The sequence below is a fragment of the Alosa sapidissima genome, chromosome 1 (assembly GCF_018492685.1).
Source record: "Alosa sapidissima isolate fAloSap1 chromosome 1, fAloSap1.pri, whole genome shotgun sequence".
In the NCBI taxonomy this organism is placed as follows: Eukaryota; Metazoa; Chordata; class Actinopteri; order Clupeiformes; family Clupeidae; genus Alosa; species Alosa sapidissima.
In genome coordinates, this window is record NC_055957.1 from 23,076,675 (window position 1) to 23,099,633 (window position 22,959).

The window sequence follows — 22,959 nt, forward strand, 5'->3', positions numbered from 1 at the left end:
GGTCAAGCATTGGTAGTTTTGCGTAGTACCCAAGTACCTTTGTTTGTTTTTGCATCACTTCTGGTAAATCCCAAATACTCGCAAATACCGGTAATCATAGTTTCGAGTTGCATGATTAATTGCAGCCTTTGTGATATGCTAATATAGTTGCAATAGTTCAATTTGTGATCGCAAATTGATTAATCTTTCAGCCCTACTAAGGAAGATGTATTACATGGCTTGAAACCAACTGGTGTTTGACTTGTGTAGGAGATGTCGGAAAAGAACATGGGCCTGAAGCCGAAGCTGGCGGCCGACGGTGACTCTGTGGATGAGGAGAGCTTCATGTCCACCTCCTCCAACCTGGAGCCCTTTGCCAGTGACGACCTAGGTGAGGGCAGCCAGCAATGAAAATCCTCAAATCCTGTTAGAGAACCTATCAGAGCAGTTCTCCTGCTGCCTAATCTCCAGGGCTGCTGCAAGCTTCGCTAATGTGCTAAGCTTTTATTCCCTCACCCATCCTGACTTCCCTCGGTTTCTAAGGCTTTCATTCTTTTATCCTGCTCTTTTCTCTTACCCACTGCATCTCCCTCTGTGTGCAGGTAACACAGTGATTCACTTAGACAAAGCTCTGGCCAGGATGAGGGAATATGAGCGCATGAAGCTTAAGGCCGAGTTTAACCCGAGCAACAAAAACAGCTCTGCTGCTGACGCCTCTAACACTGACCTGCCCTCGCCTAGCAATGCCGCTGCTTCTGCTTCTGCTGCAGGACTACTGGAAGGTATGTGTGTGGGTGTGTGCGTGGTTGTGTTTCAAATTAAATGTATAGCATGTGTATGAAGAAACGGTGGGAATCTCCTTAACATTAAAAATTGATAACGCTCCAACTGGCAGCCCTCAGGTGACATACCCTAGCACTCTGGTAAAGATGTGTTGTGCAGTTGAAGGGCTACCCCACATATTGTGAATAGGCATTGGCCTGACATCTTCTGCTGGTCTGGTGAATGGGCCTTGGTATGACCTGTGCTGCTGGTCTTGTGTGCAGGGTCCTGTCAGGCGTCTGGAGACATGCGCTGCCCTCAGATCGACACCCAGCAGCTGGATCGGCAGATCAAAGCCATCATGACTGAGGTCATCCCCTTCCTGAAGGTGAGCCGTCAGCACAATCATATCAGCTACTTAAGATCAGATGAAGATGAGGCCCCATATATCGAGTGGCTCCAGAGCAGATTTGGCCCTTATTCTTTGGCTGGGGAAGCATTTGCTGCAGAGCCACCTCCATTCGGAGTTAGGTTATGATGCTTTGTAAACTCAAAATACCTGAGGTGTTGAAAGACTCATCTGGCAAGGCTTTTATGCACCCATTTCTAAAATATAAAGCGTGCTTCATTTAGTGATTTGACAGAACCAATCCCCCTGCTGTTTTTGAAGAGGTAAAGCTATGCGTAGAGCCCGTTGTTAGCCGTACTGACCATAACGCCGGCCTCTGTCCTGCTGCCCGTCTCTCAGGAGCATATGGATGAGGTGTGCTCTCACCAGCTGCTCACCTCCGTGCGTCGCATGGTGCTCACGCTCACACAGCAAAACGACGAGAGCAAAGAGTTTGTGCGCTTCTTCCACCGGCAGCTGGGCGGCATTCTCCAGGTACGACCCAAATAGTGTCCTTATGGCTATGCCTCCTGTAGTTTGTGTCCTTTTATTTTATTCATGTTTTTGTGTGTGTGTCACGGTCATGCCTGTTCTCGTGCAGGACTCCCTGGGGAAGTTTGTTGGTCGCACACTGCAGGAGTGTGGGGAGGACCTGCTAGTGGAGATCTCGGAGATTCTATTTAACGAGCTGGCCTTCTTCAGACTCATGCAGGACCTTGATAACAATAGCAGCAGCACAGCTAAGAACCGTACCAAGAGAAGTCGCAGCGCTGTCTCCACCAAACACGCCAACAAGACTGAGGTGTGTGTGTGTGTGCTGATGGTTTGGGACAGCCTGTGGTTTTAAATTGTATTTATTAATTGGTATGGAGTGGAGCCAACAGCAGCCCTGGACTGAAGTTCCATACTTTAGAAAAATGTTTGTCTGTATAATCTGTCTTGTAATGCATCTAATGTCTCTCTGTGCGTAGGGGAAAGGCACTGATGGCGAGACTACATTTTTGCCAGGTTACTGTGACCAAGACAAGGTTAGTTTTTAAACCAGCACAGTATGGCTCATGTGCAACAGCTGGTATGTTTTTTTCTTTTGATGGCAGAGAGTAATTGTTTTTATTTATTTTATTTTTTTAATGCAGGATCGAGATGAGACCGAGCAGGAAGGGGCCACTCATAACCTGGAGAAAGAAGAGCATTTGGAAGAGAAGGATGGACAGAGCAGTGAAGCCTCTGAAGTGGAGGAGGAGGTGGAGGATGAAGAAGAGGAGGAAGAGGAGGGCAGAGATGGAGATGGACCATGCCTTTCTATCAGTGAGCGACCAGATATGGAAATTCCAGAAAAATAAAGTATCGACTTTTAGTTCAGTGTTTCTTCTGGGATTGTCAAAGATGTGCGGTCTGATCGACTATAACTGTATGTGTCTGTCTGTTTGTGGATGGGGTGCAGGCCTGTCCAAGGCAGAGACCCAACCCTTGACCAACTATGGCAGCGGTGAGGATGAGAACGAGCTGGAGGAGATGGAGGAGTTTGAGGCTGGGCCAGTGGAGGTCCAGACATCGCTACAAGCCAGCACCGACACCACACATGACAACAAACAGGTGTGTGTATCCGTGAGTCCAGGTGTGCATTTGAGCTTTTTAAAAGGTGCCCTAAGCGAGGTCATATGTTTTTTAGGCTAAAACATTTTTTGTCACTTACAGCAAACATCACCTCACCATCCGCTAGCTGCCTGTGTCCTGAATACTGTAAAAAAAAAAACGCGATCTCTGTGGACAACCCAGGCTCCAAAAACAGCCACAAAACAACTTGGGCAAACCTTGCCCATAAAAACATAACAAACTGTTCCAGCAAATCACCGATGTGATGCGCGTTTAGGAGAGTTTCCATTGCACAGGAGGGAGGGGGAGGAAGTAGCGAGCTAACTTTCTGTATTGTTTGAACGTCAACAGAAGTGACGTTACCCAGCATCGTTTCGAGCGCCTTTAAAAATTATTATTGTTTTTTCGGTCTATATTGCCTTTTATTGCCACTCATGTATTTCTCCTTCTCTTTACCTTGTTGTGAATGCAGTGTAATGCCGTGATTCAGAACAGCACCAGTCAAGATCATGAGACCTCAGAAGGTAATGAAGGTAAGGGCGACGAGCCCTGTTTGCTTGGTATCGGTCTTCAACTTGCCTGTAAAGAAACACGAAGACCCAGTTCTTATGCCAAAGAGCCATAAAAATGTCTGCTATGTATAAAGCAGTGTTCGAAGCCCATGTAACGTTTTCAGTTTGTATCTCTTCCCTGTTACCATCGACTTTGCTCCCCTCACCACCTTTTTTCTTTTCCCAGCCAAAAGCACTAAGTCAGAGTCCATAGAGGTGATGGACTCCCCGGAGGAAGATCGTGGGAGCGGCCACTCTGGAGCTGAGCCAGAGGCGCAGGGCGAAGCAGAGGGGAGCGAGGTGCCCCCTGTCCCGGTCACTGTCAACGGGCAGGGTGGCTCCCAGGGCTCCAGCTCTGGAAGCCCCGACACAGAGTCTCCAGTCATGATCAGTGTGGACGTATGTTACACTTGTCATTACTCATCGCTGTTTTCAATGTAAAGATCATGGTGATTTGTCTGGCTACATGATTTGGGGTTGCATTAGAAGCTGATTGTCCTCTGCTCATAGGAGGTAGGCTCAGGAAACACTAGCCAGAAATCAGATGAGGATGACTTTGTGAAGGTGGAGGATCTGCCTCTACAGCTCTCTGTAATGTCTGAGGTGAGTGGGACAGGGGTCTGCTTGAGTTCTCTGTGTGTGTGTGTGGAAGAGAGTGAGAATGCATAAAGAATCTGTGTCCTGTTTCCTCAGGAGGAGTTGAGGAAGAGGATCACGGAGGAGCAGCAGAACAACAACCTGACAGTGGAGCTCCTCAACGGCAACACAGAGGGCCTCACAGGGCTCATTGGTGATGGCCTGGCCCTGAAAGAACCTGGTAAACGAACTACTGCTGCTACTGCTTCATGTCATTCATTATAAATTATGTATTATGAACTCTGCCTGAACTGTGGATCCTTCGTTAAATTTTCTCCATGAGCATAATTAAATTGTTTCTTTTTCTTGTCTTTCTCCAGAGACCGTCGGAGCCCAGAGTGCATGAGGACGTCTGGGCCATCCCCAACACTAGTGCAACATCATCCATGCTGCTTTACACTAGAGGAAAGTGACTCAACACGTGTGTTAAGGTTAAGCTGAGCCTACGAAATGGAAAAAGAGACTAATCTCATTAGGTTCCAATGGCACCACGCTGCTGCAATCTACTGTTCTACATAGAAGGAAGTGTCTAACTGTACATGAAGGGGTTCTTTGTTGAACCCTAGATGACGTTTTTATAAGACGGAAATTTTAGGGTTAGAGGACTCATGTTGCTGTCCATAGGCTCTGCAGTAGTCTGTGTAATGTGTTTTTTATTTTATTTCAGTCTTTTAAGATCTTTTGTTATTTTAAATGAAGCCTCAGAGAGGAAGCTGGTTAGGATGGGCTTGGGTCCTGTTGTGGACATTTGCAATCAGTTACTGTTACTTAGTTATGGCATGGTGGCGTTTCTTCTGTTCCTGTGCCTGACTGCATTAAATGCCCCCCCAACACCCTGCGGCCTGCCACCGTGCATTTGGCCTTTTTAAAGCCTTGGTTCAGTAGAAGCAGGTAGGCATCTCAGAATTCAACTTTTTTGTAGATGTGTTGACGTGATCGGTCAGAGTATAGTTGCCAAAACTTGCTCGGTTGGTATGTCATGGGCTACATGGCAAAAGAGAATGGACCCCTCCCCCGGCACTAAAATGTCCGTCTGTCTGTCTTGCCTGCCTTTTGTGGGGGGGGTTGGGGTAGAGGTCGACCTCAGATGCACTCTTTTAAATGTGTATGTATCGTTTTATTTTTATGTTTTCAGGCACGTTGGCCTTTTTCAGTGCTTGGGCATCTTATCCCATTCTGATTTCCATGTAATTCAGATATTTACTATGAGGTTTTAAGATTAAATGGAAAAAAAAAGAATAAAACATTGATTTTTACTTTTCCCTCCAGTAAAATGTAGCTCAAGTCTCTTTTGTGCCCTAGTCCTGAAACAAAACATTACAGCTTCATTGCACCCTTCCCAAACAAACAATAGACGTAATTTAAAATTGTCATTGTTTATTTCATAATGTTAGGACATTGATCTGAAAGATTTAGCAAAAGAAGTTTGCATCTGCATCTTTTATAGTGGTTAGCTGGGTAAGCACAGAACATATTGGTTTAGAATTAGAGTAGAATTTAGTGAGTTCCATCACTCATGGGGCAAAACCCTTTTACCATCTTTCAAGCATTCAAGTTTTAAACATAATGTAGAAAAATTAAACCATTCGAAACCTGAGGTATACAGACTTGCTAAAACTACAAACATCAAATACAAACTTCAAACATGCTGTTTCAAACAACTGACACCGCACACCTGATATGCCAAATAGTTTTAACATGCTTAAATCCATTCTCAATCAAGTGCTCAGATAAGCATGTGCAGACTCGCTTCTAAGGTCCAATCCTTGTTTGCATAGATAAAGTTAGACAGGACATTTAAAACGTGCAGAAAATATCTTTATGGTAGGGGGCAATTCCACAGAAAATTGACTTTGTCACCTCCATAACGCCAGTGGAATGCCTTGGCATTTGTATGATGTGAATAGCAACATTTCATTGTTTTTTTTTTGTTTTTTTTTCTCATTTACATTCTTCAGTCAAAAATAGCAAATGCTCAAATTTCATGTAATCATTCACATCATACCATACCATCACATTTTATTGGCGTTATGGATGTTACAAAAAACGTAATTTTCCATGGAATTGCCCTAGGGATGACTCCCAAAAGCTCTAATTTCTAAGCACTTGATTCCAAGTGGTTAATGAAGGCATTCAGTGGTGTGTATGACTAGGATCAGCCAGTATTCTGATTCATTCCTCTTGGTCAGATGCTTCTCCCTGATGTAGGGTTTTTTTATTTTTTTATTTCTTCCTTAAATCAATTTACCGGTAATGTCAGAATAGCCTTCACCAAGGCATGCATGGGTTGGGGCAGTCTCGCACAAAAGACTCCAACTTGCCCTTTGATACCTCCATCAGTGTAGTGTAGGTGGTCAACTGGGGACAGAAAATCCCAGAGAAATGTGTAAGAGGATGACTGTCGCACCAGTCAAAAAATGTGTCATGAAGAGGAAAAAAATATATATATATATATATATATATATATATATATATATATATATATATATATATATATATATATATATATATATATATATTGCACCTGAGTCGCAGGACCAGCCAAACTAAAAAAAAGTGTCCAGAAAATACGGTATGCTAAACTAGTTTACTTGGATGTAAAATTTACAATTTTGTGAATAGAAATGCTTCATTGATTGATTATGAAGCTCTAATGGACAGGTCTCAATAATTATCCTGTGCAGTCAATGTCTTATTGACATTTCACTTTCCCTTCAGATAAATATAGAGGCCTTTGAGGACCTCTCTTAATAAACAATGAGTGATGCTCAATGGTGCAGACATTTTAATTTCATTTGAATGCTGGAATATAGTATTTCAACACCCACCTTATTCAAAACTGGCTTTGTTGAGAGAACATCATAGAGAGTCTTGAAGGAGATGTTCTGTAAAGACAATCGGTCACTTTTTTTAACGCAATGTAAAATATTTTCTTTTATTAATTGCTTGCTTCAGTTAGGTTAAAGGTTGTAATCAGCGATTTCAGGCACAAACATGAATTATCACATTCATCTAATCTTTCTTAACGATCCGCTAGCTGCCTGCCCCATAAGCAGGCCGTTAAAAAAAAAAAACGAGTCTCTGTAGGCAGCCTAGGCTCCGAGATCTGTACACAAAAACAATTGCTACCAACAAGGGTTGGCAACCACTCAAGGGCAAAATAAAGTGTTTTAAGCAATAATCGACGAGATGCGCGTTTAGGGGAGTTTTAATTGCACGGGAAGGGGAGGCAGTAGCGAGCTAGCTCTGTTTTGTTTAAACATCAACAGAAGTGACGTATCCCCGCTATCGCTGATACAACCTTTAAGACTACACTTTCATTGGCATTACTGCCTGGGATTGAGCCCCTTTGTCCTGAGGAGAGGGTGTATGATTAACTTACAGGCTGTAGCGTCTGGTTCATGCACTTCATGCCAGGCGTCCTGCGGTTGTCCAGGAACAGCGGCTCCTTCCAGTGGTCATAGTTGGTCTGCAGCAGGTACCACCTACCCTGCTTTAAGTTCAGTCTGGCAGAGAAAAGAGTGGCTAAATGTCCACAGGCTCCAAGTTTCCAAAACAACTTAATGAAATGCAAATGCGTCATAGCTATAATCCCTGATTCTGCTCTCTGGATTGTATATTTCATTGTGGTGTTTACTTGTACACAAAAGATTTGTGTAATGTTGTCTCATTAAACATCAATGGATGTGCCATTTACCCACATTACATAATGTATGTGTGCTCTCTCCCGCTCAGAATGGAAGTGATTTGGTATTGGCTCTTAGTTTTGTGTAAAGAGGAGCTGTGAGGAAGGGTAACTGCTACTAAGCAAAAGGGGAGTCGCACTCACTCCAAGGGCTTCAGGCTCTGTGTACGGGCACGGGTGATGAGGCAGCCCTGTCCAGTCTGGTTTCCTCCCAGGATGAAGTAGGCAGGAGCCAACAGTTTTGTCTGGGACAGCATGGACCTGGCCTCCTCATAGCTGCAGCATGGGAGGAAAACATTCTTTATTTCTATCTCTTTTACTCCAGTTACCATTCAGCCATACCGAGAGAGAAGGGTTCCACTCAGTTCTTCAACACCTACAATCACCTGCACATGCCTAACCATAGCACCTTCCAGGCAGCGCTGCCTTGAAGACAACGTTGGGGGCATAAAACACCAAGAAACAGTCAGTCCTCTTTGTCGACATCAGCTCCACACTCAACACAATCCAACATCAAATCTGGAGGGTAGTATTCCATCAACCTCGCTAATGAAAGCGGTGATTGAACAAAAATGGCCTGGCTTGAACTAGCGTGGACTTTAACTTACGGCTGAAGCTCTTCCATTAACTCAAATTAGCTGCATCTTGCCTTTGTTTATTCAAGCGAGGCTTAGGTCAGCTTCATGTCTACCCATGCACGAGGTAGAATAGTAGACCAAAACAGCAGTTTGACAGAAAGAGGATATGTGTCGTAAAATTAAGGGAATTCTGTCCGATTTACAAGCGCCATCTACAGAATTTCCATTGAAAGACATGAAATTGATTAAATTAGATAGTTGCCTACATAAATTGGAGAATAATGAAAGCATACGTTTAAACAATGATCATGGTTTGAAATCGACAGAGTGTTAGGGCCACACATGAAGAGAACACATTTTCTGAAAGCTCTGTTGCCCACCTCCTGCTCTTGCTTTACAAAAGCACAATTCACCTATACTGCTGTACTGCTCCCTCTTTGTGATGTGATTGTCTCAGGTGGGGTTGGGAATGTATGCTGCTACATGTTACATGTGGTGCTGTGCCCACACTCTTGTTATGGAACTGTGGAGTGATGTGTGAAAATGATCATCCCTGAGGACATTAAAGAATAGAATGAATCACCTGGTGGAATTCTCCAGAACTGTGCGAGTCAGGAAGCCCATCCACATGGCATCCCTGTGATGCAGAAGCCACTCAATGATGCCTACAACAGACAGGTAAACCAGCAGAGCCCGTAATGACCATGCATAATTATCTACAAGTAGTTTCAAACAAGCATAACCATGTATTATTATATATGATTGATAATGAACAGAACTGAATAGCATATGATGCCAAGTGTGAAGCAAAACTTAACACCATTTTAACATTTTGATGTGTATTTCATATGGGCATTTGACCATTATTCCACTGGGTCCATTTGTTTTCAGGCAAATGTAGTGCTGGAAAGGGGCTCACCAATATAGCCTCCATCCATGCTGAAGCGCTCGTTGATGGTGAGGGAAAATGAGTGCTATGAAGAATTTTAGCAAACTATGAATTTGAATGTGTACTTCTAAACAAGATTTTACTGTAGATATTTAATTTATAGTTTAAAACTACCGAAAGTCTGAAGAATAAGTTCTCATATGGTAACTTGCACAGCAAAAGCCAAGCCTATAATTAACTCCTCACCAGCCATAGACTGCCAGACACAGTAGTGTTATCATTTGTAATTGCAGAATGTGGGTGGGAAATCTGTTTAAGTCAGGACAGTATAGACCCTTTCAACAAGGTAAACAAAAACAATGCTTGAACATTCTATTTGGGCCCCAATCTACTTCCTCTGCATTAAGATAACATATGGAATGTTAAAACTGAAGTCTTGTGGGGCCAACTATGATGCTGATAATGGAACTCTCTTGAAAGGGTCCATACTGTGCATGACTGTCATAAATCAGTGAATTAACTACAGCCGTACTGCAACAGCCTGACTGCCATAGGGGCATTCTCTGGACTTCCTCGTCCTCGTCTGTGTCCAATTCCCCCCGTCTCCACTCACCGGCCTCATGCCAGTCAGCATGCCTACGTAGCCGGCAAAGCCTGTGGACTTGAAGACAGTGTGGTTGCTCCTCCTGAAGTCAATGTTCACCACCAGTGGTTTCAGCTTCTCTGTGATCATCCATGACTTGTTCTTCATGTCCCATCTGTAAAGGGAGAGGTAGATACCGGTCATCGTTGCCGTCAAAAACAGAGCAAGCAAATAAAGGTAAAATCTCTGCAGTCGTCCAGATTAGTTCCTTCTGGTACATACACTGTTGATTTAATAGTATAAAGTTATTTTGTCCCATTTCTGACACGTGATAAAACTCAACATCTCACCCCATGAACAGTCCAAAATCCAGATTTCTGCCATGGATCAAATTACCTGTTACAGAAACGGTACAAAACTTTGTTTTACTGTCAGTGACAATTTCGTGTAGGCTACATCATTAGTCCAATGTATTCATACTGCTATTATTTAGCTTAAAAGTACTCACCGTCTGAGTCTTCAGCAACTACTGAGGTGCAAACAGTGAACACTTCGTAGAACAGATTGAAAAGTGTAACCTCACCTGTGAGGTACAAAGAGGAAACACCCTTAACAAATTACGACATCAACCCAAGTTAACATTTCCTTAGTCTACTTGTCCTCTCACATACCCAATGGAACTCCGGAACCTGCTGCTATTCCTTTAAGTTCTTCATTAAATGGATACGGAAGTGTGTCAACTATGAGAGGCTGAAAGAACAGAGATCTTACGGTCATAAGTGGAGAAGTGAAACTCTCCTTTCATTTATCATGTATTTATTTTCTGAGGAGAAAGTTTGAAGGAAGGTTGGAGGAAAGTTGGAATTATTAAATACTTACCAGAATACTGTCAACAAATTCAATAAGTTTCCCACTGGGAACAAAAGCATCAGCTAAATCCTTGATGACCTTGATCATGCTGGCAATCTACAAAAAATACAGGAGGATAATGATCCCACTGGTGCCAACAGTTTCCAACACAGTGATGTCATTCTGTGTCTGAGGTTTCTGTCTCTTAGTTTTCACGTGATATATCCAGCTATTTTACTACTAAAGAACGTTGTAATTGAATATAGCCTGTCTTTATTGATTGCCCCAAGGTAACTTGTTTACAGAACACCCTTAAAAAGCACTTACCTCATCTTTCTTCTCAGACATTAGTGCTGCCCATCTTTTGCTTGGAGGCAAATCTAGGTCAACTGTGTACCAGGTAACTGCACCCTTGAACCTGTCAATGGAAAATGTTTACCACTGTTAATGCCCTGAACTTTGTAACCTCTTATAAGATGCTGTGTCACTGTTTCACCTCACAGACTGTCTGTGAGGCGAAACAATCCAGTTACACAGAATTTCAAAACATGATCTTGTGTTAGGACTGGTTACGACACTTGCACCGCAGGACAAATGACAGGCCTAGTTAACCCGGGCAGCTACATTACATAGTCGAATGTTATCGGGAAATACTGTTTTGCGAATGTAGTGATACACATACACATAGACCAGAATACATACGTTGGACCCTGAGGGGGATACATGCCAGTTCTGCATTCTTCAGTGTACTGCAGTGATAGACAGACAGATCATGAGAGTTTAGGAGTTTAGAACTAATGGCAAATTGGGAAATTAATCCCATGTCTAACAATAACATCAAAAGGAAAACTTGTTGCGGCATTTTAAGTCAGCATAGCCTAATAGTTCACGAACGCAGACAATTTAACATTTCATTTCTTAACTGTTTTTACTCACCGGTGGAACATACTGCGTCGACACAATTGTCACTGTTGAGGTCAAGAAAATACAAAAAGCCAAGCGAGACATCTTAGTCTGTGTACAGCACACAACAACTTCGGAAAACACGGAAGTTTTTCGTCCTCGTGATTTCTTATTGATGGAATGTACCATCATAGGTAGTCTGGAGGTAGAGAACGGGGGTGTACGTTTGCTTACATCAGACAAAAATGAATAATAGCCTATGTGAAAGCGGAAAACAGGAAAACCACAGGTGCTCACAATCTAAGTGAACTGATATTTAAACTTGCACTTTCCAAAGGGCCTTTATAAGGAACTGTGCTGAAACTATTTATATGTACTAGCAGAGACGGGCTCTGGTACCTCTTCATCATCTCGGAGTTCCTGCGACCAGACATCGTGACTCTTCGGCATTTCCCGATTTGTCCCGCGAGTACAGGATCCTCCCACTTCTCTACGAACTAATGCTGTTTTCGAACAAGGATGGAGGAGATAGCAGTGGCTCTCAGCGCGGAAGGGATACAGAAAAAAGTAGTCTGTCCTGGCAGAGGGCAGTTATCAACATTTTCCGACGGAACTAAGGTACTCATGTTGTTCCGTAAGCATCCCGATAACCTCACTGGTAGCTGTGTTGCGTAATTTTTCTATAGAACAACTGGAGGATAGTTAGCTAGCTAACGTTAGCTAGTCTAGCATAGGGCAAAGGATAGGTAAGAAATCGACGAACTTTATCACTTAACGACTGGTGCGTTACGCACTAGGATGTTTAATTGCATTTTGTGTTTCGATGATGGTTCAAGAAGGTAGATCCTCACAGAAAGGAAAAGGTTTCTGGTTTACCTGATGGTGGGCTACTGGAGAAACGGTACGCCTCCTCAAAACACGTCATTTATTTCACTGAGTGGCAGTCTGTAGGGCCAGTAAAACACTACCAGAGCACGTCTACGGGCTACGTTCTCTGATACTACTGTGTTTTATCCATAGACTGTAAAAAATATATTTATCCTAGCCTACAACGTCACTTAATCAGCTAGCTAATTTATGCACTGTTAGTTATAGGAATGTTCCTATACTGTAACTTAGGCAATGCCTTGCTATCGTTAACTGGTTAAGAGTTTTTTCAACGTAGCTCGGTTTGTCTTGGGTATCTGTTGTGGTAAACCAAACCAGAAAACATGTATCTAACGTTCATGTTAGTAGTTTGCGCTAGGAAAGTAAGCTCATTTGCAGTTACTCTGTCAAATTGTTATGTCCAACATGCAACAGTGTAACTTCCATTTTGTAATTTTGTAAAGTGAAGAGGTATAGCCTACAGCAGTGGTTCTCAAACTTTTCACAATAAATACCACCTCAGAAAACAATTGGCTCTCCGTCCAAGTACCATCATTATGACTGCCATTAAAATATAATAGCGTAGTAGGCCATTTTGTATATTGAATATACTGCTTTGCGTCGTTTGTTGCTTGCAGGTGCCATGGAAGCGCCACTAGTCACTTGTGCTGGGCTAATTGTCACCAACTTCAGTTTCTGCTTGACATATTCACCACACTTTGTAATACTTCCAGTTTGGAGCCATGGTTGCATGACTGTTTTTTGATCCATCACGTTTGCTTCCTTTTCCTTTGGTTGCCATCACAACTTGTCAACCATTTGCTAATACTCCATACAGTTACACTAACCTAGTAGGCTTATTGGCTCCTAGTACTAGCCTAGTAGGCCTATTGGCTCCTACTGACAGATATAAAAATGAATATAGGCTACTTTTGTCATGAAAGACAAAAAATAGTTTAAATATAACTTAAGTGATTGTGTGGTTAAGGATTTTGAATGATATATAATTTGGAGTTATGTGATCTTTACAAACAAATCTTGGAGACTTCTGTACCATTAGAAGATTCTGTGTACCACCAGTGGTAGTTTGAGAACCACTGGCCTACAGCAACACCAGTTCAGTTAGTAAGTGATTCTGTTTTGTTTAGGTAAAGTTCCACTATCGCACCAGCCTTTGCGATGGAACCGTGTTGGATGACTCGAGATCAGCGGAGTGCCACAGCAAGCCCATGGAACTGATCATGGGGAAGAAATTCAAGCTGCCTGTCTGGGAGCAGATAGTCACAACTATGAGGGAGGGTGAAATTTCTGAATTCACCTGCGAAGTCAAGGTTTGTTTTGCCATTACTAAAGGAGACACTCTGAGAAAGAGAAACGTTAGGTGTAATGGACGTGTCCTTAAGAACACAATGTTAAGCTAGTCAACCTCTGAGAGTAACTAGATACTGTTGCCAGATGTGTCATTAAACATCACTTTTTAATCTGGGCAGAAAAAAAAAAAACCTCCATGTTTATGTTCTTCCCCAGCACACAGCGCTGTATCCACAGATGTCCCAGTCCTTGAGGAACATCAGGGCAGGGAAAGATCCTCTGGAGGGCCAGAGGCACTGTTGCGGCATTGCCCAGATACACTCCCACCACTCAACAGGCCACCACGACCTGGACGAGCTGCAGGCCAACCCCCAGCCTCTTGTCTTCACTATAGAGCTTCTGCAGGTGAGGGTCTGGGTTGCTCTTCTGCTGCATTTCAGTATGTTACACAATTGTGATGTCAGCATTAAATCAAATCAGATAGTCCAGAACACGGAAGTGGTCTTTAATCCGCCTAAAAGGCCACATTATCCAACTCTTTATTGAGCTCAGGTATAAATCACCACTATTTTCCTTTAGAGGCCTCATATTATCCATTTCTCCTGTTCCTTAGGTCTTGACCCCAGGTACCTTCCAGCTGGACACCTGGGCAATGACCGATGAGGAGAAGATGGAAGCTGTGCCTCAGATTCATGAACAGGGCAATGCACTCTTCAAACAGGGTGACTTTGCGGGAGCGGCTGAAAATTACCATAATGCCATTGCCTGCCTGAAGAACCTGCAGATGAAGGTGAGTTAACAGTATTGCAAAGGAACTGGGCAGGTGGACCGACCGTCTTGTGGGTCATGTACTGGTGCTTGTAATATGACACGTTTCTGTTGTGTATATATCACGCTAGCTGCAGCTCTAAGTTCTTTGGCTACTTTGTGTGCATCCCTACCCTTTGTGTCGGTGTTGTGTAATACATGCCTAAATGAGTCATTTTTTTGTCATTCTGTCCATGGCCTTGCTTACATCTTTCTTGAATTCCCCCTGGGGATCAATAAAGTATCTATCTATCTATCTATCTATCTATCTATCTATTGTTTTACCTCTCTGTGGTGCTCAGGAGAAACCAGGAGATGAGCCCTGGATTAAAATAGACAACATGATCACACCCCTGCTGCTCAACTACTGCCAGTGCAAGCTCAACCAGAATCAGTACTATGAGGTACTGGAACACTGCTCCTCACTCCTCTCTAAATACGAAGGTGAGTTTGTCCTCAGTCTGCCTGCCAACTTAAGTTTCATACGTCCCAAAGATGGTATTGTGATATCAAAGCCATGATTGCCCTAACATCTGAAGCTAACTATTGGTCTTTGATTTGATCACAGACAACGTGAAGGCATACTTTAAGCGTGGCAAAGCCCATGCCGCAGTATGGAATGAGAAGGAGGCACGATCTGACTTTGCCAACGTGGTGAAGCTGGACCCAAGCCTGGCACCGATGGTGGCACGCGAGCTTAGAGCGATGGAGGAGCGCATCCGTGAAAAAGAGAAGGAAGAGAAGGGCCGCTACAAAAATCTTTTTGCTGCCGGTGCAACTGCCACCACGGTAAGACATTAGGCCTTAGCTAGCCTCTCAGACTAACAGTCAACACATGTGATGTGGTGTATTGTATGCAAGAATTAAAGCTGCAGTTGACAAGATTTTTTTGATCATATTCACTGACACCGACACTATGCTGAACAGAACAACATAAGTCAGCCGGTTTTAGAAAAATAAAACACACTTCTACCTCCACTTAGAACCTGTTATTTGTTTTGCAAAAATCCACAGCTCCCGGTTCTTCTGGTCCAATCAGAGCAGGGCTGTGTGAGATCTGACTGTCAATCACAGTCTGGTGCAAACTCGATGAGGGGGTGCTCGGTGGTAGTGGGGGAGGGGCAATCTTGTAGATCTTGTATTGATGATCCATTGATGGAATAACCTGGTCATTCAGTATATTCAGGTAGTCAGCTGACCTCATTCTTTTTGGTACATAACATTGCTGAACCTAGACCTGTGGGGTATTCCACAAACGGAGGTTAAAACAGAGTTAACGCTGAACTTTAGGTTGATTGACCCTGCGCCGACTAAACCAGAGCTGTCGGTTCCACCGTACCGCTTATGAATTAGTTCAATCAACACAGGGTTGTTTAACGCAGGGTTGTGCGTGTCCACGCCAAACCTATAAATGGCGAAAAGGGCCACATAAAATACTGGCCTTGAACTCCAGGTCCTCCTGGAGAGTTATGATGAGGAAAAAGGCGTTATAATGAAGAAAGAAATTAAGAGAAAAATCAGAGAAATAAAGCCTAAATGTGTAAGTTTCATGACAAAAGCACGATCCTAAATATTTGAACTATGAATCTATTAATATCTCAGGAACGTTAAGAAAGTTTAACTATCACATAACCTGTTATACAAAGATGTACTCTGATGGGCCCCAACTATCATCTGATCAAGATGAAATATAAAAACGTCATACAAACTTTTCCCACCATCGTACTGGCCTACATATTTGTCAGTCCAGCATTTAAATTGTCATAACATATTTGACACTCCTGCATGTAAATAACCACTTTTTTTTTAAGCCAATCGTAAGAGGGCCGACAGTCGGCAGATGGTCTATGATATGCTCATAATGCAACGCATTCATAATGCCACGCATTGTTGAAATTTATAGCTCAAATTGGATTCAATACATCCTGGCATCGTGGACCGAACCAGCCCATTTTGCCTCCACATTAGTGATCATGTAGGAAGCATCACATATCTTTTTAATGATAAAAAAATCAAGATTGACAGCGATTAACAAACCATCATGAAGATATTGGAAATGCATGGCCAATATAGGCTGCGTAGGCTGTACCTACCTGAACATTTATAATGACATTCGAAAATATATAACACCCAGATGACAAGTCAACAACAAGGGTCATTTCTGTGCCATTTGGGAACACTTAAAGCATATAATGCTGACCTGCGAGTTGGTGAAACCCCATTTTAATGACGTTTGTGGCCAGGAGCGCACCAAGCGCTTCAGCGCAAGATAGAATGTACGCACTGATCGGCAGACTGTAGCTTTCCCTATATGCTCAGTATCTCCAACACTGTACAAAAAACAATCCGTCGCAAAAAAACAGAGCAATGCAAATAGTTTGCAGTGAACTGAAGCCAGGTCCACGATTGGTAACCTTGGCAATGTAGGGCTAGACAAGGCTATTTAAATATATGAAAGATTCACGCGAAAAACGATATCGCTCCAGCAAAAAATCATCAAGATAAGACAAGATGTCGAGCGGTGGTCTTATCACTCTCTCTCGGTGGATTGCCCAAATTATTTGCACTCCGATGTCAACAGGGCTCTCATCAAAAGGGCATGCCATTGCCAACATGTGAGATCTGCCGTGAACGTGGGTTATCTTCCAAACTTAACCTGCGCAAAACCTGCTCCGACCAGGTTTGATTCAGAGCATATGTTTCTATAGTAACTTAGATACCGTGTTCATTTTGGAACGGAAAACCAAGGGTTACCGCAAACCTCGGGTTAACTTACCCGGTTTTGTGATAAAACCGGCTTTGTGGAATACCCCACTGACCAACTGCAGCAACCCCAGATCATAGCACTGACCCCATTGGGAAGCTGTTACCTATTTGCTTAGTAGTTAAATCCAGTTAGTGACCTTTCTTTGGCCAGGCAGTATCTATAAGAGTCTTAAGCTCCGGTGATGTCAAACCTTGTGCACGCAGAGATCACTGCTTCGAGTATACCACACCCCATGTATATTTCACTGTCAATAACTGATAATGTGTGTTGTTTGCAAAGATATGTTCTTTATCCAACTCTTGGTGTAAGAGTTTTGTATTTTACTGGGCACATTTAAGCAGTTAATTGAGGTGTTTCTGGCTGTTGCTTTCATGTTTTAAAACAACCCCTGTATAATTTGGCCTTTTACTTTGGGTACAGAAATGTGTCGTTGTGTTTTAGTTTGCAATGTGCACCAGCTAGGGTTGAAGTCGGCAAACCAGTTTACTGCATCTGAAGAGGATTGATTTTAGTTGTTTTGTTGTTGACAGCCTTATCAATGAACAGGAAACTGGTTTGCCAACTTCAAGTAAGCTAGGAAGCCCATATTCAAGTAAGCACAAAGCCCATATTGATGGTATTGTGACCATAGGTGTAAGTTGTGTTGGTACTGTTGATCTAACTTTTTTTCCCCTCTTTTCTTTTTTCCAGGGCTAAATCTTTTAGTATTATGTGAAGTAGCAAAGCAGCTGTAAATGTGGACCCATTGCTTTTTATGCGTCTCTTTTGTACACACACCTTCCATCCATGCACTATACATGTTCAGACATCTGCAACACCAAACTAGAAGTTCATCCTCAGGCCATGAACCCAGAATCTTTCATGGTCCTAAGAAATGACATGTACTCTGCTGCCACGTCTCACTCAGATATTCGTATACACTTCATGGTGTTCACTGCTCACTGGAATTAATTATTCCTGGTGGTCCACACACCTGAAGTGACATGGTCATTCAAGACAATCAGTGGAACCAGGAAGTTTGTTACACTAGCCTTCTGACCTTGGACTTAGAGATCACATCATTACCCGTACCTGCACTTCATGTTACTCAGTTATATCATGCTCATTATATTCATATTTATATTCTTTTAAACTATTATGTATTCATGTGTTTTGATTGTAACTCTGTATAATCGTGTGTAACCATGCTTGAGCTTTGTGACTTATCTTCCTTGATGGGTTTAAGTAATGGGCAGGATGACATCCTACTGCAGTCACAGACCAAAACCTCAGCATGTTCTGTGAGCAAGGAGCAGGCCAGCCAGTGACACTGTGTGAGAAGTCCTGAGACTTTTTTCTGTGGCCAAGCATAATGTATCAGTCATGTGTATTGACTCATTTTTAAAAGATATGGTTGACTGGACACTTGGATGTGCTGTTTTCCCCCTCTAATAATTGCCTTCAGACTAATATTTTGGGAGAACCATGCCTTTGTCCTTCTGCAGTTTGTGACTGAGGTCTAATAAAGATGAGTCTCATATGGTTCCTAATGCTTCTGTATCCACACAAACACCACAAACCATTATGTTCTCCAACTAACACTGAAAGAGGCGAGTAAATGGTTTTCTATTAATGATTCACTTTATTCTTGATACAAGTACTCAAACTGCAAAAATCAGGATTACAAAAAAGCCACACTAACAGCATTGGCCCTATCTGAAAACTGTAAATGCTTAAGGGAGGGTGGGTCTGCCTGGGCTTGTGACTGAGTGAAGGGGGAGGGAGGTGTTGTATGTGCACATGTGGGTGAGATTTGGAAGGAATAGGTGTGAGTGAAAGGGTTTGGGGCAGAAATGAAATGGCCGTGGGGAGATTATGTGCGAGCGCTTCTCTCCGTCTCAGCCAGACATTCCCGTACAAGAGCACGAGCATGGATGATACCTGCACAGAAGAGGGAAGATGGGTTCCCATTATCAGCATGTCAATACAAAGATCATTAACTACCCACTACATGCTGCACAATCTCATGCCATCCGTCTAATTTCTCAGAACAAAAGCTCCATGTCAGATGCCACTGAAGCTTAATTCTTTGTCCCTCCCTATTTAAAATGTGATGGCTAACTGTAAGGTAGAAAAAATGTCAATAATAAACAAAATGAGTTCTATAAAGCACCCATTTGACAGATCATGTATAATTCTGTTTCTACATATGTAGGGGAGTATGTGTGTGTGACTGACTTAGTTCCAAATATAAGATAAGAATATCAGGCCTAAATTTGGGTGGGGGTCCGTGATCAGTGTCTCTCTCATCCAAGACCCCTGCATTACGCAATAACCCTCATTCATGAACCCTTCTGAAACAGATGCCTTTGAGAGAAAAGTATGTAATGAAGCCAACTGTTGCACCTGGCCATTTCTAAACCGCCTTGCTGGAGATCAATTTATCCATGGTTGTTGACAAATAGTTGGCTCCTGAATTTCTGACTTTTTATTGGAGTAATCGTTTACTCTGATATCAACATAATGAATGACAGAGGGGAGAATACCGTTCCCCTGTACACACCCTGGAGACCGAAATATCATGGATTGATGTTATTTTACTAGGCTGCAAGGGGGTAGAATGACAGACGGACTTAACATTGGCTCTCATTTCCACACCTATATATAGTTCAGGGAATTGGACAGATGTGTTTTTTTCACAGACACTGGACAAATCTGTTTTTTTTTCACAGACACAGAGCCACAAGAGTCATGTTACCTCTCTTAAGTCTCTCCATGGCACTCTTGCTTCCAGCATAAGTGGGCCGGATCTCACGGCCCATCTCTTCAATGACAGACAGCAACTCGCTGTATGTGGATCCCTGAGAAACTTTCACAGGCTGAGAAGACACAAAGCCTATATATGTAGATTACTGGGCAGAGAGAGGTAAAATAATGGTGAAGACATTACAATAATTCAAACTGTAGTTACAAAACAAATACAAAGTCAAGTCAAGTCGAGTCAAGTCGGCTTTTATTGTCAATTTCTTTACATGCACTGGTCATACAAAGAATTGAAATTTCGTTTCTTACTTTCCCATGCAGACATAGACATGCTTTAAATACAGACATAGACATACTATGGACATAGCCATAGACAATAAACATTAAATTAAAGTGCAAGACTGAAATATAGAACATGTATGTATCAAAATAGAAATATAGGACATATATATAAAAAAAAAATAGAGGTAGTTGTGTTGTATATTTCTATAGTCTTAACAGTTACATGAAGTTTAAACTTGTGCTTGTGTGACCTGTATATTTACATTGATATGCAGTATGCAGGAATTCAAGTATATCAGGCAAGAGTTTGTTACATTTAGGCCTACATTTGACATTTATATCCTAAGAAATATACATAAAAACATGCAAATGGTTCACAATAGGAATATTCAACCTTTCCTTACAACTACTAGAGAAGAAGAAATGTACCTGTACAAAGCCCATGGACGGTGGCCCAAAATCACTGAAAGCTGGTCTGAAGTTGGAGGAGGAGGGGAGGGAGGGGGATGGAACACTGGAGCCTGTGAAAACAAATGCATAGCTAGGTCAACCCATATTCTCAACCACCGTAATGTGGGTGCAAGTGTTGCAGTGTGCTCTTGCAGCTACACCCAACTCACTCTCACTCACTGAGCATCAGTTAACCTGTTTTTTTTTTTTTTTTTTTAATGAAATAAACAGTGCGGGTACCATCTCCACCGCGATACACTTCTATTAAGCTTCTCTAAACAGAACGAGAGAAAATGCCAATCCCCACCAATATCATCCCCACAGGAAAGTTTTTCTTAGAGGACCTTACCTGGTGGCGTGTGGTTTGACCCGGCAGGGGCGGGTGCAATCGGCTTGTAGCTCATCCTCAATTCGCCTTGATGATATTCACCGTTTCCGTCCGTGGTGATATACTTAATTGCAAAGCGTCGCAGAAAATCTGAGAAGGGGGTAGAACATTTGGTCCACAGGCAATGTCGCTTTTATGAGCTTTACCCGAGGGTTAACTATTTCTGCCCAGCCAACCCTCTTACCAGTCTGATATGACGTTGCTCCTCGATCAGGTAGGCGACGTAAGCTTGCTAGAGAGCTAGCAGTTATTTACTAGTGATCACACTTCGCGAAGTTGCCGCTCACGCCTACGTGTAACGTTTTTCCTTTCGCAAAACAAAACTTTTCACTCCGACTTCTTTCCACTGTGTTATTATTTCCTCAATAAAAGTTATTTCGAAAATGAGTTTATTTTTAAGATACTTCCATTCAACCTATTTAACAGCTAACAGGTTAGCCTGTTATGCCGAAAACTAACAACGAGATGATACCGGTATGCGACGAAGTTACCGTTTATTCACTTAACATAGTTCGTCTTAGTTTATATTTCATTAGTAAGCGATTAAATGACGCTAGTCGAGATGAACACGACAACCACCTAGCTCAGGAAGTACTGTAAATAAGCCTTTTTGTCGGAGCGTCGGCTCTGTGCTTTCGGCAGAGGAGCTGCTTCCTTTTCCCATGACGCCTTGCGCCCTGTCAGAGGCGTGGCTCAAGCGCTGATCTAGCATACAGTTACTCAGTCTTACATTTAATGCAAATTTCGCTTGTTTATTTATTTTAATTATTTTCTTATGCATGCCTTTATGGTGTTATATATATATATATATATATATATATATATATATATATATATATATATTACACATTATGCTACTTTAATTTAGGCTAGGCCTACGCTTTTTTTTTTTTTTATCCCTGCCATGTAGGTCCGTTCCTTGTCGGAATCTCCTTGCTCCTCAGATGTAATTCCTCATTGTCTTAACTGATTCAACTGTAAAGCACTTGGGGTCAACTCCTGTTGTTTTAAATGTGCTAATTAAATAAGGTGACTGAGTTGACTCTTGATAAAAATAACTTTCTTAGCTGGGAGAGCTGAAACTGATATCGGCCTATTTTTAAAAATTCTAGAGATACCGAGGCTCCATCACTTTGTTCTTTTATAAATCAGAAAAATCCGAATCAGAGTTACAAGGTCTGCCTTGAAAGGGGACTGTGTAGTAGTCCTGCTTACAGGTACAGCTCTTCTAGGCAACTGCTCCTCTGTAAGAGCACATTTATGATACACAGTATCAAGATAAGAAATTGCACTTCCCACTACACATTCACTCACTGTCTAAAGGACTGGCATTTGAGCAATCAGACATGTGAACAGACCTGTTCTGAGTAGAACTCCTGTAGCGAAGGGAGAGAGCAGTGACCCCACCCGGTCTTGAACCCGGGTCTCCGGGGCATTAACCCTGCAGCTTGACCGAAATGCCAAAGAGCCAGGCCCGTTGGTATGGCAGTCAGAGCGCATACGCAACTGTAGTGACGGTACTCAGTCACACCTCCTATTAACTGTTATTGATTCCTCTTCAACATTTTCAGGCAACACAAGTAAATTAATTACGTGCTGTTTTTTTAATAGAACAATTCACACAAGAGCAAGCTTTAAACGGATGAGCTGTTGAACTCATCGGCTAAACTCAGTCACCTCTGAAGAAAGTTGTGGACAAATGACTGGTGTGCCAGTCCATGTGGCAGTAAAGTTACCAGGCTCTTGCCAGTAGGCCTATCTTCCTGCCGTGCTCACCTCTCACTTTTGAATAAAGAACAGCAGAATAAAAGAAAGCATCGCCAACTGCTTAAAAGGGTAGTCTAAGTGAGACTGCTGTTGTAGGCCTATTACATTGTCTTCCACTCAAACAAGAAACACAATCTGCTGTCAATCAGATAAAGGCCTTTTAGGATGTAGGCTTTTCC

At 42.5% G+C, this 22,959-nt stretch overlaps 4 protein-coding genes across 12 annotated transcripts in view; 2 read left to right on the forward strand and 2 right to left on the reverse strand.

The window, feature by feature from the left end:
* Positions 1-5,186, forward strand: part of pcm1 (pericentriolar material 1) — a 29,872-nt gene extending 24,686 nt beyond the window's left edge. For 6 of the 8 annotated variants that reach the window (XM_042102546.1, XM_042102551.1, XM_042102552.1 and 3 more), the window contains 13 exons: positions 250-370; positions 582-761; positions 1,026-1,129; positions 1,490-1,624; positions 1,731-1,931; positions 2,101-2,157; positions 2,266-2,437; positions 2,574-2,725; positions 3,198-3,258; positions 3,464-3,675; positions 3,787-3,879; positions 3,970-4,093; positions 4,233-5,186. In XM_042102546.1, the coding sequence (XP_041958480.1) occupies positions 250-370; positions 582-761; positions 1,026-1,129; positions 1,490-1,624; positions 1,731-1,931; positions 2,101-2,157; positions 2,266-2,437; positions 2,574-2,725; positions 3,198-3,258; positions 3,464-3,675; positions 3,787-3,879; positions 3,970-4,093; positions 4,233-4,258 (1,638 nt within the window). In that variant the 3' untranslated portion in view covers positions 4,259-5,186. The remainder of the gene's footprint in view (positions 1-249; positions 371-581; positions 762-1,025; positions 1,130-1,489; positions 1,625-1,730; positions 1,932-2,100; positions 2,158-2,265; positions 2,438-2,573; positions 2,726-3,197; positions 3,259-3,463; positions 3,676-3,786; positions 3,880-3,969; positions 4,094-4,232) is intronic. The other 2 variants (XM_042102550.1, XM_042102553.1) reach the window with 2 other exon arrangements.
* An 86-nt stretch (positions 5,187-5,272) lies between these two features.
* On the reverse strand, positions 5,273-11,918 carry asah1b (N-acylsphingosine amidohydrolase (acid ceramidase) 1b). Its single transcript, XM_042102561.1, has 15 exons — positions 11,799-11,918; positions 11,433-11,598; positions 11,199-11,245; positions 10,824-10,914; positions 10,527-10,613; positions 10,319-10,397; positions 10,156-10,230; positions 9,998-10,043; positions 9,678-9,822; positions 9,095-9,149; positions 8,759-8,840; positions 7,742-7,873; positions 7,295-7,418; positions 6,741-6,797; positions 5,273-6,270 (listed from the first exon to the last, which is right to left on the reverse strand). The coding sequence occupies exons 1-15, from the start codon at positions 11,831-11,833 to the stop codon at positions 6,181-6,183; spliced, it is 1,311 nt and encodes a 436-aa protein (XP_041958495.1). The 5' UTR covers positions 11,834-11,918; the 3' UTR covers positions 5,273-6,180.
* LOC121717617 (aryl hydrocarbon receptor interacting protein) lies at positions 11,883-18,675 on the forward strand. The gene is made up of 7 exons (XM_042102562.1): positions 11,883-12,017; positions 13,415-13,597; positions 13,794-13,982; positions 14,191-14,367; positions 14,687-14,828; positions 14,953-15,173; positions 17,842-18,675. The coding sequence occupies exons 1-7, from the start codon at positions 11,919-11,921 to the stop codon at positions 17,845-17,847; spliced, it is 1,017 nt and encodes a 338-aa protein (XP_041958496.1). The 5' UTR covers positions 11,883-11,918; the 3' UTR covers positions 17,848-18,675.
* A 74-nt stretch (positions 18,676-18,749) lies between these two features.
* Positions 18,750-21,691, reverse strand: cdk2ap2 (cyclin-dependent kinase 2 associated protein 2). Of its 2 annotated transcripts, XM_042102565.1 has the most exons (5): positions 21,198-21,691; positions 20,975-21,103; positions 20,605-20,696; positions 19,889-20,009; positions 18,750-19,071 (listed from the first exon to the last, which is right to left on the reverse strand). In XM_042102565.1, exons 2-5 carry the CDS (start codon positions 21,027-21,029, stop codon positions 19,004-19,006), a joined length of 336 nt encoding a protein of 111 aa, XP_041958499.1. In that variant the 5' UTR covers positions 21,030-21,103; positions 21,198-21,691; the 3' UTR covers positions 18,750-19,003. The 2 variants fall into 2 exon arrangements, with proteins under 2 accessions (XP_041958499.1, XP_041958500.1); XM_042102566.1 differs by lacking the exon at positions 21,198-21,691 and having other exon boundaries at positions 20,975-21,191.
* Positions 21,692-22,959: the final 1,268 nt, after the last annotated feature.

Bases quoted from the DNA above. Each gene is read 5' to 3' on its own strand.
- asah1b (XM_042102561.1), bottom strand. From the start codon at position 11,833: ATGTCTGGTCGCAGGAACTCCGAGATGATGAAGAG. The intron at 11,599-11,798 runs GTACCAGAGCCC...CTCTACCTCCAG, and splicing joins AACTCCGAGATGATGAAGAG to ACTACCTATGATGGTACATT. The intron at 10,614-10,823 runs GTAAGTGCTTTT...TATTTTTTGTAG, and splicing joins TGTCTGAGAAGAAAGATGAG to ATTGCCAGCATGATCAAGGT.
- LOC121717617 (XM_042102562.1), top strand. From the start codon at position 11,919: ATGGAGGAGATAGCAGTGGCTCTCAGCGCGGAAGGGATACAGAAAAAA. The intron at 12,018-13,414 runs GTACTCATGTTG...TGTTTTGTTTAG, and splicing joins CATTTTCCGACGGAACTAAG to GTAAAGTTCCACTATCGCAC. The intron at 14,368-14,686 runs GTGAGTTAACAG...TGTGGTGCTCAG, and splicing joins TGAAGAACCTGCAGATGAAG to GAGAAACCAGGAGATGAGCC.
- cdk2ap2 (XM_042102565.1), bottom strand. From the start codon at position 21,029: ATGAGCTACAAGCCGATTGCACCCGCCCCTGCCGGGTCAAACCACACG. The intron at 20,697-20,974 runs GTAAGGTCCTCT...TTGTTTTCACAG, and splicing joins GTCAAACCACACGCCACCAG to GCTCCAGTGTTCCATCCCCC. The intron at 19,072-19,888 runs GTAACATGACTC...TCTTCTGTGCAG, and splicing joins CATGGAGAGACTTAAGAGAG to GTATCATCCATGCTCGTGCT.